The 16,621-nt window shown below is 36.2% G+C and overlaps 1 protein-coding gene across 1 annotated transcript in view; it reads right to left on the minus strand.

The window, feature by feature from the left end:
* ZNF385D (zinc finger protein 385D) overlaps window positions 1–9,242 on the minus strand; it is a 463,164-nt gene extending 453,922 nt beyond the window's left edge. Inside the window, exon 1 of the mRNA XM_081160106.1 lies at window positions 9,141–9,242. Coding sequence (XP_081016232.1) covers window positions 9,141–9,159 — 19 coding nt within the window. The 5' untranslated portion in view covers window positions 9,160–9,242. The remainder of the gene's footprint in view (window positions 1–9,140) is intronic.
* Between the last annotated feature and the right edge of the window lie 7,379 nt (window positions 9,243–16,621).

The following is a 16,621-nucleotide window of genomic DNA, read 5'->3' on the forward strand; positions in this document are numbered from 1 at the left end:
TGCGGGCCGACACGCTAACCACTGTGGCAAATAGGCTAGGGCTATTTGATTTTATTTTTAAAATATGTTTTTATTGATTTCAGAGAGAGGAAGGGAGAGGGAAAGAGAGAAAAATCAATGAAGAGAGTCATTGATCGACTGCCTCCTGCACGCCCCCTACTGGGGATCGAGCCCGAAACCCAGGGATGTGCCCCGACCGTGATCTCCTGGTTCATCGATGGGTGCTCAACCACTGAGCCACACCAGCTGGGCAATGTTGACTTTATTTTTTAAAAATATATGGATTTTAAAAGTTTCCCTTCTAAGATAAACTTAGATACATGACAATGAAACTGTAAAAAAGGCTGATACTGAGAGCAAACTAATATCTACACTAACTAATAGCAAATACAGCAGCTGTTGAAGAGCTCTTACTAAGAGTCTTGGGTGGAGTTTTTGAAGGGGATCAAGAATTTTTGATAGACTTTTTTTTCCCCTTTTTGGGGTAATAATCTGAAATTGACAATTAAGGCTCCTGACTATTAGATTACTCATTTATGCTGAAAAAAATTACACTTCTAAGTGCTGAGTGTTAAAATCTAAACTTATAAATGGACAGCAGGCAATAAAATGTTTCCATGTTCGAAAATTAATTATCTTAGCCAAGTTCCAAATTAATTTAAAATCCAAATAATCAGCCAAATCCTGCCCACGAGGTATATAGAAAAAGGAAAGTTCCACCTCATGTTTTTAAGAGGCACTCATAAAAGCTATTACGCGCCCAAGTGCCCTTTTGAGCCTGCAGATAGATCATGTGATTTTCCCCATAGACATTTTGGCAAAGGAGATTCTATCCTTGGTCCATACAGGAGCTTGGTTAATGTTCATTACCCTTTAAATAACTGTAATTTCTTATAAGGCCTTTAAATTTTCAATTTTATGGATACCTTCATTCAGAAAACATTTCCTGCACAGTGAGATAGTCACTGTCAACCCTAGAACTTACTACCCATTTTCCATAGTCCTCTATGGCCATGGAATTCCGTGATGAATGAGGCATTTTTTACTGTAATAAGTAGATACTAAGATAGTTTCCAAATTATCTTTTGCTGAGCTTGGGGCTGGGAAAATGGAAGCTGAAAGCCACTGGCTTCAACACACAAGGATGGCCCGGGGAATTGGGATTTATTCACATACATACGTATGTATGTATTATGCATTATGGGGATTTAAAAACAACGTGTTCCTGAGGTTGACGCCGAGTAAATATTGCATTTCTGTGATAATTATTTAAGGTTGTTTATTATAGAAATGTTGTTTGATTATGGCTTATCCTTAGTGTTCAACACCACTCTAGACTAAGGGCTTCACGATTAGACCTCCGATTGCGTAAAATCTGTGTAACAACCTTAATATAAAATCACATAATTCAAAGAAACTCAAGTGAGTTAGAAATTGTGCTTTATTAATTTGTCTTCAGCTGCGCATGAGGGAATGATCATACCCAATTAAGTACACACTTACCAGACCTCAAGGAGCTGAGTCCAGAAGCAGGGAAAAAGTCTTACCCTGAAGTGGGTTCCACCTAAATAAGCTGTGTCATTTCTAGTCTGTTGTGTCACCACTTTAAACACTTAACTGTGATGGTTAAATGACAGAGCCACTTACCACCACTCAGCTTCCTCTGTAAAAGTGCAGACCATATTTCAATCATTTCATGGAAAACTCTTGAAACTGCCAAAGAATGTGCAGACCACAATTAAACATAATCTAATTATTTTTATAATTATTTTTAAATCCCCCTTGGTGGGATCCAAGTGGCTACCCACCAAGAATCTATGTCCATGAACAACCAATTAAAACTAAGTTTAACTTCAAAACAGTAAATGTGAAAGGTTTACTTGGCAAAGGCAAACACTGTGTGATTTCTTTTATAGGTGGAATCAAAAGAGCAAAAGAGATGAGTAAACAAAATAGAAACAGATTCATAACTACAGAGGTCAGATGGGTGGCTGCCAGGAGGGGATGGGGTTGGGGGCGCTCGGTGGAAAAAGTGAAGGGATTAAGAAGTACAAATTGGTAGTTACAAAACAGCCACAGGAATGTAAAGTAAGGCAGAGGAAATATAGTCAATAATATTATAACTGTACGGTGCCAGGTGGGTACTAGAAATATCAGGGGAACCCTTTGTAAGTATATGAACGTCTCACCACTATGCTGTACACCTGAAACTAATGCAAAATAATACTAACTGTAACTGAAAATAAAAAATAAACAAACTCCAAGGATTAAAAAAAATAAAAAGAAAGAAAGGTTTACTCAGCAAAGCAGGAGCATGGACTCTCCTAGCTGGGTTTGAAAAGACCTACATGATGGTAGTTATACATGATTGTCTGAGACACCTGCCTCACGTTTTATTTAGTCCAGCAGTACTATTTGTCTCTTTCTAAAGTTATGTCATTAATGGGAAAGGACCATAAAAGATTAGGAATTTATGAATACTTTCCTAATTATCTTTCCTGAGAAGTGTTAAATTGCTTCCTGAGATGGACAAAAGCTACACGCCAAGGGAGGAAATGACACGAGCTCCAGAGAGTTCCAACTTGCTACCCGCCTTCTATCCTTTGACTTATCTACAAGTACTCAATCCTGTTTTAGATTATTTTGGGGGCTGCAAAGAACCGTCTAGTAGGAGTGAAACGGGCCGTGGCCCAGATCCTCACTACTCAAACTGTGGTCCCAGGACCAGTAGCAACAGCATCATCTGGGAGCTGATTAGAAATGTGGAATCTCAGATTCTGGCCCAGACCTGTCTGAAACAGAACCTTCATTTTCGATCTCCACGTAACATCTATGAAGGTAGAAGTGTTAGAGGTTCCTGAACAATTTTTTAAGGGCACTGTAAGTCATGAAAGTCTGTGTGTGTAGTTTCCAAACCTTGACTTTTCCAGCACTGAACAAGGGCTAACCGTAATTATAGCTGACACTTATTTTATTGAAGGTTAACTGCATGCTCGCACTGAACACATTACATAAATTACCTTATTTAATCTTAAAATTATTGCTTCTGGGATGGTATTTACTACATAGGATAGTGATTTCAAACTTGAGCCTGCAGCAGAAGCACCCCAAGGGCTAAGACATCGATTGCTCAGCCAACCCCCCTCCACCCCTCAGAGTTTCTGACTCAATAAATTTGGGGTAGATCCCCTAAGAATTGGGTTTTACCAGGTACTCAGGTGATGCTGACTGGTACCACTACTACAGAGTCCCCCAGTACAAGCATCTGTCAATTCAACTAGCTGGGCCCACATCACAGATACAGGTTGTTCTTCATACTCTTTCAATTTATTTTTTTTCTGGCAAGTTCCAGGGATTCTGTTTGCACTCCTCCCTTCCCACAGTGGTCACTGCTCATTTCCCCCTTACTGTCTTTCCCCTCAGGCCACCTGTGAAAGACAATGCACTTTCCCCTCCTTACTGTCCTTAAGTCTTAAATCTTTTGGCTTTGGTGTTACCAGTGCTAAGTATTACAGAGTGGTGTGTGATCTCCATGGGTGAGAAACATTCCAGAAATCTCACAAATCCTAAGTTTATTCTTGTGCTTTTTCCTTCAGGTTTTAATGTGGAACTAGATTCCTATTAAATTCTTGGGGCCCTTTAAGTTCAAATAACTCATAGTTTCTTTAGAGGAAATACCCAATTAATATTCACATCTTTATTTTTAAAAAAAGATTGTTGAAACTTCCACCTACATTATGCATTTGCTTCTTTTGAGAATCTTATTAAATAAGCAAGGTGAATAAAATAATGCCACAAATAATTAGAAGGGACTGGAAACAAAGTAGCAACAACATAATAAGTCTTAGTTTAGGAAGATGCTCATTTCAGAATAGCCATATTTTCATATTTTCCTATATTATATACTCACACACATACATCATTTTACTGCTTTATTTACATAAATATTCCTCAGTAGGAAAGAGTTACGTTTACACCAGATTGTACCTAAAGAAATCAAGATGCTTAGAATAAAATCCCCAGAAATATGAAAATATGCAGAAAGTTTTTTCTTAGATCAATAATTAATAGAATTCATGCTTACTTTTCTTCTCTCCTGGGTTTTGAAGAAGAATTCTTTACAAAGAAGACATATCCATTGCACCGAGTATTAAGTAGGAGATAAATATTTTTAATGTCTTCCTTCAGGCCACTAACCCAATTAGACTGTTAACACATTAAATTACGGAAGGATGGGGCAGTGGTTAAGACCTGACTAGCAAGCTATTAGTTAAACTCACATATTAGATTTTAAGAAGCCGAGAGCACCAATAGGCAGCTGGAAATGTGGAATCAAAGAGTCACCTACTCAGGTGTACTCCAGAATCCACTAGAAAAACCAATGTTATTGAAGAAATGAGAAAAATCCCATCTAGGAGTCAGATGCTTTAAATGAACTCAAAAGCTTGAAAGATGTTTTAAATGCCCTTGAATTGTACTACCTATGAAAAATGACTTACCAACACAGATACATTGAACAATCTCATGTTTTAATAGGAATGTCTTTACAGTATAAAAGTTTAAGAAAATTTAAAAAAATACATATTTAATAATCTAACAGTAGCATCCAGAATAAAAATTAAATAAACGTAACTAATGGAGGCTTTAGCTTAATCTCAGCTCTACTCGTGAAATTTTTGGAGGCATTCCTTTTTCTCTTAAGGCTTCCCTTAATGGTCATTTAACCTAATTTTCATTGATAACAACAGTCACGAAGAACTAGAGTTCACTTTTTGGGTGCAGCACCCCACTAGGGTGGCCTCCAGACAGGGGTGAGGCTGGACTAGCTGCCTCAGATTGTAAAACCTCACCATTACCCCATTAAAAAGGGTTTTATCAGGAGTTTTTAAACTGGATTTTTTTTAAAAATCTCTGCTTTGAAAAAGATGGTATCCTCCAATGGAATTATTATTAAGTCCAGATGAACCAAGTAACTAGTGGTTAAAATTCTACTTCTTTTGAAATAATGAGTTTTCTCTTCGGGGGGGGGGATCAGTAAATCTGAAGATGGTAAAATTAGCATTGGTCACTTTTTCCCAGGATAAGAAAATAACTTAGATCCCTCGCACAAGAACAACATGTCATTACCTAACGCTGGGCAATTTAAGAGCAGCATTTCTCCACTGCCTCGCCTTGGCTGAGCCTTCTAAAGGACACGGCCACTAAGAGAGGGAGAAGTGTGAACAGAGCAGTGCTCCCTGCTGCCGCACTAAAGACATGCCACGTACAATCTGGACGAGATATACTTAAGAAAGCGGTTATCGTTATTGAATAAAATGACCCCAGAAGGGATTAATATGAATCCACGAGTGTACTGCTAAGTTCTAATGAGTCTACTGACATTCCTTAAAAGCACAAATAGTCCTTGAAGATCAAAAGATGAGGCCAATTTATATATAAGTGAGTTTACATATAAAATCAAGTCTTGAGGTACCAGAAAACTCTAGGAAGCTATTTTGTTTTTATTAACTACCAGTGTTACAGAAGAAGGAACCTCTTGTAAACTGAAAATCTTCTGATATGTTAAACCACCTCTGAGACCATCAACTCAAAGAGAAAAGAGAACAGATCAGTGAGGGCTGGGAAGTGAAGTCTTATTTAGCTTTTCTATGAAACAAAAGAAAATTTAATGCTAAGGGGACAGATACGGTTAAAATAGTTTAAATTAATGTGCTACAAAACACTAAGCACTAAAATACCCCGGAATACTGTTAGATAAGAATGAATTATTTGATAGCAGTTTCAGAACAATAAAAACGGAAAACCAGGCTTAATAAAACAACTCAAATATGACAAAGATAGTGTGAACAAAATAAAGCTGTCACAGTAGGTCAACGTGCCACTCAGTCCTCTAAGAAACATTAACAACAGTCTAACCACGGTGAGCACATGAAACTGAAATTCAATTAGGCGGCCACAGAAGCTTTACGCCTCCTGGAAGTCGTATGCTTGGTGATATGGATTCCAAAATGCTCTTCTGAATCAAAGAAGCATTTTCATCCCAATCTTCAAGTTTCTATTATTTTTATAAAACCCCTTCACAATACATTTTAAACGTCATTAAAATATTTAGGTTTTTCCATTATGGAATGGATCACAGAGTTAAAAAGCAAAGTGACACACATGAGCACAATCTCAACATCTAAGCCAGAAATTCTGCTCCATTATTAATTCCTTTAAAATATGCATCCATGAAAAGCGGGTGATCTGCAAACACGATTATGTTATAATGCATGTAATACTGTATGTGTAATATATTGCTTACTCATATTTATTTGCATAACTGGGATAATAGGAACCAAAGGTTTAGAAGTAAATTACCTTTGTAGGAATTCTTGGGTGATTTTTTAAAAAGTCTATACATTTTGTGTACAGCCCAAGTGGGGTAATATTATTTTTTATCATAATAAAGAATTATTTGCAAAACTTAACTTCCTCATAAATATACAAGCAAAGACTTTATCCAAAGAGAAAGTTAGGAAGCCACGCAGATTGTATCTGAATTTCTCTGGCTTACTGCTTTCACGTGAGGGTGAAGTATGGAATCTCTAGAATATGACAGAGCCCATATCTACCAAACAGCTTTCAATTACAGAATACCCTTCTGCCACTTCTATATCTCACCTCATCTCTGAAAAGTATGCTAAACTAAAAATAAATTTATTTCTGGAATAATAGGGAATGCATAATGATAAATTATAAAATGATCTATTTACATGACTCTATTCTGCACAAAATATTTACAACAGAAGCGGTAAAGAAAATTTAAGAAAACATCAACTTTGTTGCACTAATGTATGTTAAGTGCTTTAAAAAATGACAAAGTCAATAACATTAGAAAATACCTGAATGTGTGGGCATAAATGTGTTGACAGTTGACTGTAAATTTACCAGAGAGATCAGTACATCGCTGATATAAACAAACAGAGTTATTTGGTAAAGTCTCTTAGTCCCTTTAATTCTTGGCTATCTTATTTGTAAAAGAGAATAACACTTGCTTTGCAGAATTGTTAATTGGGGCTTGACAAACAATGTATATAAAATACCTGGAACAATAAATGCTATTTAGTTATTTGTTCCCTATGCATTTTTGATGATGAAGCTTATGTACACACATCAAATGAAAAATACATATGGGGAAAAGTTTTAAATATGTTTGCTTTTGCACAACAGTTTCTTTCTATGATATCATCCATTACTTCTCAAACAAAAATTTTATAAATATCAAGGTAAGTGAAACAAAACACCAGAGTTGACACTATCAACTCCAATAATACAAACTTAAAGAAAAACTTGAACTTGAATCATGCTGTGCTTAAGATGATTTTACCTAAATATCAATGATAAGGAATAGGTTTCCCCTGCGAATCTCAAAATATAAGGTGTGAAATATATATTTTTAAACATGACTTAATATGTACATTTGCCTTCCTAAATCATCTCGTGCCTATAGAATTCATTAGTTCTCAATTACTTTCCAGTGACTATTTTTATTTTTACATCTCTTTGACCAATAATATCCACAATTAACTATTTGCCATGCAACAGAAAGAGAAATGTGGAGCTCTATTAGAATGTTGCAGCTCATTCATACTAAGTAACACAAAGCAAGGTGGAAAAAATTTCCATTTAAAAGATGTACTGAGTTTTACTTCTCATGATTTGGTAACGTTGAAGCAAACTACAAAATTATATTTAAAAACCTTCAGGATGTCAAATATTTCAACAGATCAAAATTGAGTCACATCTTTAAATGTCATTAAAATTTTGATAAAATATATTCCACTTATCAAACATGAAACATCCCACAGAATACAATACTGTAACTCTTTGTAGTTGCTATTGTTCTAACGCTCCAAAGTCCCCAGAACAGGATCCCCCTCTCCCTCGCCTCTTCACACTTTCTCTAATAAACTTCCATTTGTTTTCAAAAGTATCTTTGTGCTATTTTTAAAATCTGTGCACTCAGAACATCAACATATACTTTAAAATAACAGTCTAAAGTAATGAAACAAACCATGAAGTTTACAATCTGGACACATTAATAGATCCCATTTTATTGGTTAAAACACTACTTTAAAAGATGTGTATTATTTTTAAATCAATTTCAATCCTACCAACCAACTGAATCCCCTCTCACGCACATGACAAGGAGAAACTTCTGAGATGTCCTCAATTAAGTTACAGCAAGCCAGCGGGAGGAAGGGGCAGGAGAAGTTAATCAGGTAACAAATGCGAGCAAACCCAGCCGGAGACTGCCTGACGCTCCTGAATGCACCTTGAAACTTGGAATCCCAGGGGGTACTCCGTGATTATCTAAAGAGAAGAGCCGCTGCCCACCAGCCACCTCTGCTTCTTGCTCACACAAGCATTTTCCAGACTGTTGCCCAGCACCAGTCCAGAGGAGCAAACGCTTCTTCCTTATGGACTCTGCCCCCACCCCAGAACGAGCCCCACTTCACCTCCCCCCACCTCCTTTACCTACAGCCAGTGTAAATTCTTTCAAAACAACTTACATCTTCCTCCCCCAAACTGCTCCCATAAAAGAGCCCATCAAGCCCAGGGCCCCGGACAAGTGCAGCTTTTCCAACCAGCCCTGCTGCTGGAGGTTCTGGCAGGAGGCCCCACGCCGTGGTCCTTCTCTGGCTAGCATTTGGTTCAACAAACCCTTTCTTTCGGAAAAGCTTTCCGCATGAAAGATTTTTTGTTTAACCCATAAAACAAACAAACAAACAAAAAAACCGCATTGTTGCATATAAAATGCAAAAGAATGCCCATTTCCAAATAACTATACTAAAGGCAAACAAACGTCAAGGAACTCTAATGCCAACTGTTTCAAATAAAAACAAATGTCCTGGTGGGTCATGATCACCCCCTCACACAGTTAGGTAAACACAACAAACAATTTCCTCTTCTCCAAAAAGCTGGGAGACACTATTTAGTTCAAAGCACTGTGCTAATAAACTTTCACTGAATGTTCTTCCCCACCAGGTTTTAAAAATAGAAATGAGTCCATTCTCTTACCTTCGCATCTGCAGTTACGCAAATAATTTAAGTTCGATGATGTAAAACTGAGAAGGCGTATTTCTAGAGAAACTTACCACTGTCGCTTTTCAGCATCCCATTGCTGAGCTGTTTCAGCCTCTTTTGGTGGGATTTGCCGTTATAGTGGATCTGAGCTTGGGCGGTGGAGTTCAGCTGAATGTTACACACGTTGCACAGAGTGAAATTAGTATGTTTCTTTTCTCTTTCTGGCTTTTCTTCAAAGTCATCAGGCAAAAATTCAGCCTCACTCTCTCCATCTTGTGCACAAGTGAAATCTAGGGTTGCAAAGAAAGTTATGATTAAGTTAATCAAGATTTCTGTATTTCTTTATATAATTTCATTGGGTGGCAAATAAAGATTGCCTAGACACTGATTTCAAAATTGCCACTTTCTCCTATTTTTATTTTTTGTACTATCCAAAAATGAATAGCCTCTTTAATGGAACACAAATAGCAAATGTTTTATGACCTGGCCGGCGTGCCCAGTGGTTAGACTGGCTGCCCGAGTACCAAAGGATTCGCCGGCGAAGGGCACGTGCCTGAGTTGCAGGTTCAGTCCCCAGCCCTAGTCTGGGTGGTGTGAGCAGGGGCAACCAATTGATGTGTCTCTTTCACATTGATGTTTCTCTCTCTCTCTCTCTCTCTCCCCTCCCCACTCTGTGCCACTCTCACTAAAAATCAATGGAAAAAATATCCTCAGGTCAGGATTAACAATAATAATAATAATAATAATAATAATAATAATAATCCGATGCTCATTCTTGAAATTTATGGAGAAAAACTGGTCATTCTTTTGCCTTCTTGATAGAAAAAATCAGGGTTTCACTATTTTTTTTTCTGATCCTCACCTGAAGATCTAGGGTTTAATTTTTATTCAATAATTCCTTATATTAGGATTTACATGGTATAAATACATCTATATATTCATATTTATATATATTTCAAATGTACTGTGAGGAATCAAATAAACTATTTCAGTAGTGAGTTTTCTTCTATTCTCATAACAATTTAGAAACAAAACCATACTGTACTTTAATGGCTAGTATTAAACATATTATATAAGTAATATATATTTATAGCATTTCACTATTGAGAAAATTATACATCACAACATTCTTCTACATTTCATTTTTAAAACTGTAAATAGTTCATAATTAGTGCTATGAAGTAGCAACACAAGAACAATTTTGCATTTATCTCATTCCCCACTAGAGAGCAGTATGAATTTAAAGTTAAAACTACAGTATCTGGAGATTCCCATAACACTAGACTTAAAAATAGCATTACTGTAACTTTGTAAATACATAATACACACACATATTCATATGCACAATATTCAGCTTTAGTGGCATATATATAATATCTCATATTCCATATAAATTTACAAAAATGTACTGATAATAGTCACACATTAAAGATAAATTGGAGGAAAGTCAGAAAAGCAATGTAAATCAATTATCATGTTATCGTAAGTCTTTTTATTAATAAGCAGCAATTGTTTTATATGATCTCCTGACTTAAATATTATTTGGAACTTTTAAAATGAGGACATTTTAATTTTAATATCTTACTTTTATAACAAAATGTTATTATAGAGGATTACATGAAACAAGTAAAAGTTAATGGATTGGTACTTCAATTACAGGGTTTTTTTGAGAGGTGGAAAATGCCATTTTATTTGCATGCTAATTTTCATTTATTTGATTAATAGCATCAGATATCGTAAAGATTTTTTTTTTTATTGAATTTTAGAGAGAGGAAAAGAGAGGGAGACAGAGAGAGAAAACATTGATGTGAGAGTGAAACATCCATTGGTTGCCTTCTTCAAACCCCTCACCAGGCATAGAGCCTGCAGCCTGGGCCCTGTGCCCTGACCAGGAATCAAACTGGCAACCTTTCAGTGCATGGGACAACACCCAACCAGGGCTAAAATCAGATATTTTTAAATAAGATCATTTTGTATGTGAATGTGTATAAGTATTATCTATTATTTTCATGTATCACTTTTTTGACTGACAGTCTTGTCTTATTAAACTGTAAGTTTTTTTATATAGCACAGTGCCAGTTGTTTTAGTCGCATATGCCGCAAATGTTTTATTTTTATTATTTGCCACTTAAATTTGTTCAGGATATTTTGACAGGTGAATTTTCAATTTTGATGCAGTCATTTAATCAATTATTTCCTTTGACCTTTTCCAGTGAGCTTTTCTGCTGCGGCAGTCTTTGGGGATCATAGCCTCTGAGAAGCATTCACAGAGCTGGGCATTAGTTGATTTGTTTTTGAGACATAATTCTCCCCTTTGTCCAAAATGCTCTAGTCAACTGATTTCCTTTCATAGCCTTGAATATACCAAGCTCTTTGCCAACTTGGGTCGGGAAAGGCATGTAGCAGTGCCCGCTCTCTAGGCAGTACAAAGCTGGACCAGCTTGATCAAAGCTGTTTTGCAGTCTGAGTTGGTGAAAAGTCCTGGCTTCAGAGAACCTGATCTCAGCAGGGGATTCCTGACATTGAGCTGAGGAGTGTTTCATTGTTAGTCTAAGGCTGTGGAAGTCAGGGTGTGATCAGAGACTCACCAGTTCCTTGATGAGTGAACACATACATGGCTTTGATAGAAACAGGCCATGGGTAGAAAAGACAGAGGAGAATTAATTGAAAAGCATCATTGTTTTTAATTTTCATTGGCATTGTTTTGACGGCCTAAAAGATATTTAGCAAAATGCTTGGACAATTTCATTCACAGTCATTGCTTATCTAAACCACTGTAATCCCAAAGTTTCCTCTCAATATTTAATTCACATAGACTACCTATTTAACTAAATAATTTCAATCACAATAAAATAAGCCATTCTCATTAATACTTTAGAGATGATTTCTCATTTCCGTTTTTACTTCTCATGATTAGAGTGAGACTTAAAGCAAGCGTGAATTTAGAAATCTGATCTTTGTTTCGGAATCTTGTTATTTTAAGGAGAAAGCTATTTTAAAATGTGTTTTTCTTGAGTTCCGAGAAAGGAATGGTGACTCCACTGAGTCATCTAGATAATTTCGCTGCGTCACGGCTAGGAAAATCCCTGAATCATGGTTAGTGATTTTCGCTGTGTCAAGGTTATGTCCTAGTCAAGCAAATATCCTAGTTTTACATAGAGGGTGAAACTATAGGTTATAGGAACTTTAGGATGACTTGATAACCAGTGACAGGTTAAAGAAAAGTAAAATTGTGGTATTTGTTGTGATTAACATTTGGGCTTGCAAATTCAGCAATCAGATGCTTAAGATGTTAGTTCATTTTAAGAAACAGCTTTACCGTCTCTCTCATTCATAATGCTTAAAGTCAGGATTTTCTTGCTTTTTTCTCCCCATAGACTCTGCCTTCTTAAAATGTATTTTGATATTTCGATGATTTCAACTGTTGTCCCTGTATAGCCCTTTCCATTTTTATTTAGGTAAAGTTTTATTTAAGAGATGTGGGTTACGAAGCCACAAGTTTCACTTTATCAGTACTTAGATTTTATGTAAATATCAACTCCAAGTCTCTGGTGAATTTAAAGATCACTTTAAGGGGAACCAATCATGAATTTACAGTAGTTATATAAAGAGCATGGCTCATTGAAGTGTGGGGATCCTCACATTTTCCAGGTGTGTAGTCTCCAGAAAACCCTTCACCCCTTTGGTTCTTTTTTCACATTAGTAAAATAAGGGGAGTGGGCAAATGATTTTGATTCCTTCTAATGCTACAAAATGTAGCACACTTTGGGAAAGTGACATTTTATACTCATGCTCATGCTACTATTATTGGCTTCAGGGCAATAGGGTGTTTTGCCTTTAGAATAACTTTTTAATCTGATGTTTGTTTGTATTTTAAGGGTTGATAAACTATTTCCACATATATTTCTTGCTTGATTTCTTTCTAATTATGCCAGATCTTAAATCTTCAGCAATTTGTGTGTTAATTTATAAGACTTGTTGATGCCTCTCAGAATTAAACTCTCAGAATTAAACTACTCAAGCAACGTCTTGATGGCCAAGAGTCAAGAATGAGAATGTGTGTGCACTAGGTTGCCAAGAAGTCTCTTCACCCTCCAAGATTTCATGTATTTGTCTTCCATGTGTATCTAATGTTTAAATTTATGGTAGTACTAGGTGAGTATTAAAAAATCCTTTTATAATCCTAAGTTTTTGAGGTATGTTTAAATTAAAAATGTTTCAAGTAAACATGGCTTTCCTTCCAGAAATGCTCAAATCAGCAAAAACGTTGCTGTACATGAAATTTTATTTACTATCAATTCCAATGCATTACAATTATAATTCACCAAGTGAGAGAGTAATCTATCTGATCCAAAGTGCCAGTGATGCAAATGGAAAAGACTGTGGAAACTAAAATTATGAATGTTAAGACATAAATGTATAGAACAACAATAAACTAGAAAGAAATAGAAGACTAAGAGAGCATTTAAGCCAGATGAAACAGTGTAGTAGGTAAATGTTTAGGTAGCTTATTCTCAGCTTCACACTCATTTCTAACTCAATCATGCTTATCAGTAAAACAACCTTTATTATCGCCTTAGTGAAAGCTAGACTACAATTCTATGTGCTAAAAGCATGCATAGTGACAATCTTTTTTCTCAAAACAATTCACAAATATATAAATACAATGCACGCCTTTCAGCATTCATGTAAATTTTATTTTTAGAAAATATTGCTGTCCCACTTCGAAAAGAAGGCTGGTTAGGGAAATGTTCATCATGTTGTGTCTGAAATCTGTCCTGGAGAGAAAGGGCATTTATTGCTGACTATCTCTAGATGTAACTATTTGTTCACCCGAAGCCTCTATAATACATAAAACAGGACAATGGCAGAAACTAGCATGATAGAGATTTGTACTAAACTCCTGCTGGCTTATTTTAATGCAATTTTGAATAATAGTACTTCACCAAATTGAAAATATCACAACTGGAAACTTTCCAGGTCAGACTGTCACATTCTTTTAAGTATTCCAAAATTCAACTTAGTTTTACATTCTGATTGTTCAATTAAGCAAGTTTACCCACTGTACATTGAACTTAGAAAGTGAGGCTTCTTCATGAAAATAAGAAAAGTCTCGGAAGCATTAACCTTTGACATCAATACATCATGAATCAGAAAAGAGATTTGCAACGCTCCTAGGCCAACACAGGCTGAGGTAACTTGAAAAGGCGTTTAGATATATCAAGTAATGTTGACTTCAAAGGATTGGTCAACCAGGAAAGCGCGTAAAAGAGTCAGAGAGACAAGTGTCACCTGGACCTATTAAAGCCCTGTCTGGGGAGACATCCCTTTAGACAAGAACTAGCCATTGTTATGGCCATTTCTGTTACGAGAGATGCTGCAGGTATCAATGTCCTGATATCATAAAGCTCTTGGCTCATTTGACTCTCCCTGTCCTGATTACATGACCACCAAGGAACCGTAAGATTTTGATCTGGCTCTTATTGTTTACAAGGGGAGAATGAGCTGATCACAGGATATGTTTTTGGTCTTGTGGCAGGAATTTCCTCCTGAAATCCTGGTGTCTTAATTCATTTCATGCTCTTACTGGATGGACTATATACTCCCCAGTGTTCATTAAATAGTCTTGTTCAAAACAAGTATCTTGACTACTTGGCACCAATACCATATGTGAAATATGTTCACAATTAATTGTTTTATGAATAATACTAATAAAAATGTCAGGGTTTTCTTGGTGTTTTTTTTAAACTAATAATTTAGAAACACTTATGTAGTATTTACTAGGTGCCATATACTGCTGAAACACATTACAAATATTAATTCATTTAACCCTCAAAGTATTGTCAATGAGGTAGATTCTATAACTAACCCAAATTTTACAGAGGAGGAAACTTCGGCACAGTCAATAAGTGGCAAAGCTGGGTTCTGAATGCTTTCTTCAGTCGAGATGGTAACAAATGAGGAAATCCTAAAATCTAAAATCCCCTCACATAGAAAAAGGCATATGTAAGTTCTTAAGAAAGTAGATGGACATTCTTTATTGAAATTTCTTTATTTCCTATTTCAGTACCTTTATCTAGCAGCAATCAAAAAAAAACTTTTAATCCTCACCGAGGATATGTTTATTGATTTTAGAGAGAGAGGAAGGGGGGAAGAGAGAGAGAGAGAAATCTTGATGTGAGAGAGAAACATCAATCAGTTGCTTCCTATACTGGCCCCCAATCAGGGATCTAACCCACAACCTAGGCATGTGCCCTACCCAGGAATCGACCCCACAATCTTTTTGGTGCACAGGACAATGCTCCAACCAACCGAACCACTGGACCGGGACTCTCGCAACAACTTTTAACTGACATTGTGAAGTCTGCGCACAGTGCAGTCATTATTTAATTGAAGTCTATTAAAATAGATCACTAAGGACTAATCAACACCATATGTCTTTCAACTAACTGGTAATATATACCTAGTTTTCAAGCTCATGCTAACTAATGGGGCTAACTTTGGGTGGTTTAGAACTATTTAAGGCCTTAATTAATTTACAAAAATCAACTTGTAAAAGATGAAATCTCTCCTACAATTTCTCTCTCTCCCCCTGTACACACATACATATACATATATATACACATATGCATACTTTTAAAAACAACATTTAATTACATAGACCTGTGCCAAATCATAGCATTCAAAATTCAGCTTAAAGGGGGAAATGATAACCAAGGGGAGATATGAATCATGAGCAGGAGACCTAAAGATAATGGGAGAAAGGGAGGGAGGGAGTTTGAGAAGATAGTGTAAATTTTATTACCTAGAAAAGGTATCATAGGAATATAAGTCTTTATTCTCCTCCTAAACCATCAGGAATTTTACATTTTTAGACCTGTCTTGTGGGTCTCTCTCTGGGTGATGATACTAAGTCTAATTTAAATAGCTCAAATTATTTTGCTTGGCATGCAGAGAAGCAGCAGTTAGTAGGGAGGGGACCCAAGTAGCCCATGCACATTGCTTTGTGTTCTGTTGAACATGTTCTGTTGTCCATTAAGCACAAACACTGCCTTCCAAGTGATATTAGGATGTCCTAGAAAGTGAGCTCTACTTACAGGGCTATGTGTATGCTCACCCTCACCTGCCATCTGTCATTCCTTACTCATTCTAACATACTTTTGCCCTGATGTGTTTGCACGGTTTGGAAAATGAACACTTACCGATTAAATTCAACAATAAAAATGGCCCAGTGGGTGTAATGAAGCAATAAAAACAGTATTGTTGGTAAGTGTTGCCATCACAGTTTGAGATTTTTATATTGCTGCTGAGGGGTAATTTCTAAAACAATTACTTGTGGGCAAATATATTAATAATATTCAAATACAGTCAAAGTTGGGAAGCAAATCTACAAGATGGGATATGTGATGTTCAGACTGATATTCTCTCCATGATATAGCATATCCCCTCGGCTCAGATACCACAGCGTGTATTAATTTTATTTTGACTTTTGCTCTCTGTAATGATATCTGCATTTACAAGGTATAGCAAATAGATTTTTAAAGGATAGTTC

This window comes from Miniopterus schreibersii, assembly GCF_964146895.1.
Source record: "Miniopterus schreibersii genome assembly, chromosome: 15".
NCBI classification, from domain to species: Eukaryota; Metazoa; Chordata; class Mammalia; order Chiroptera; family Miniopteridae; genus Miniopterus; species Miniopterus schreibersii.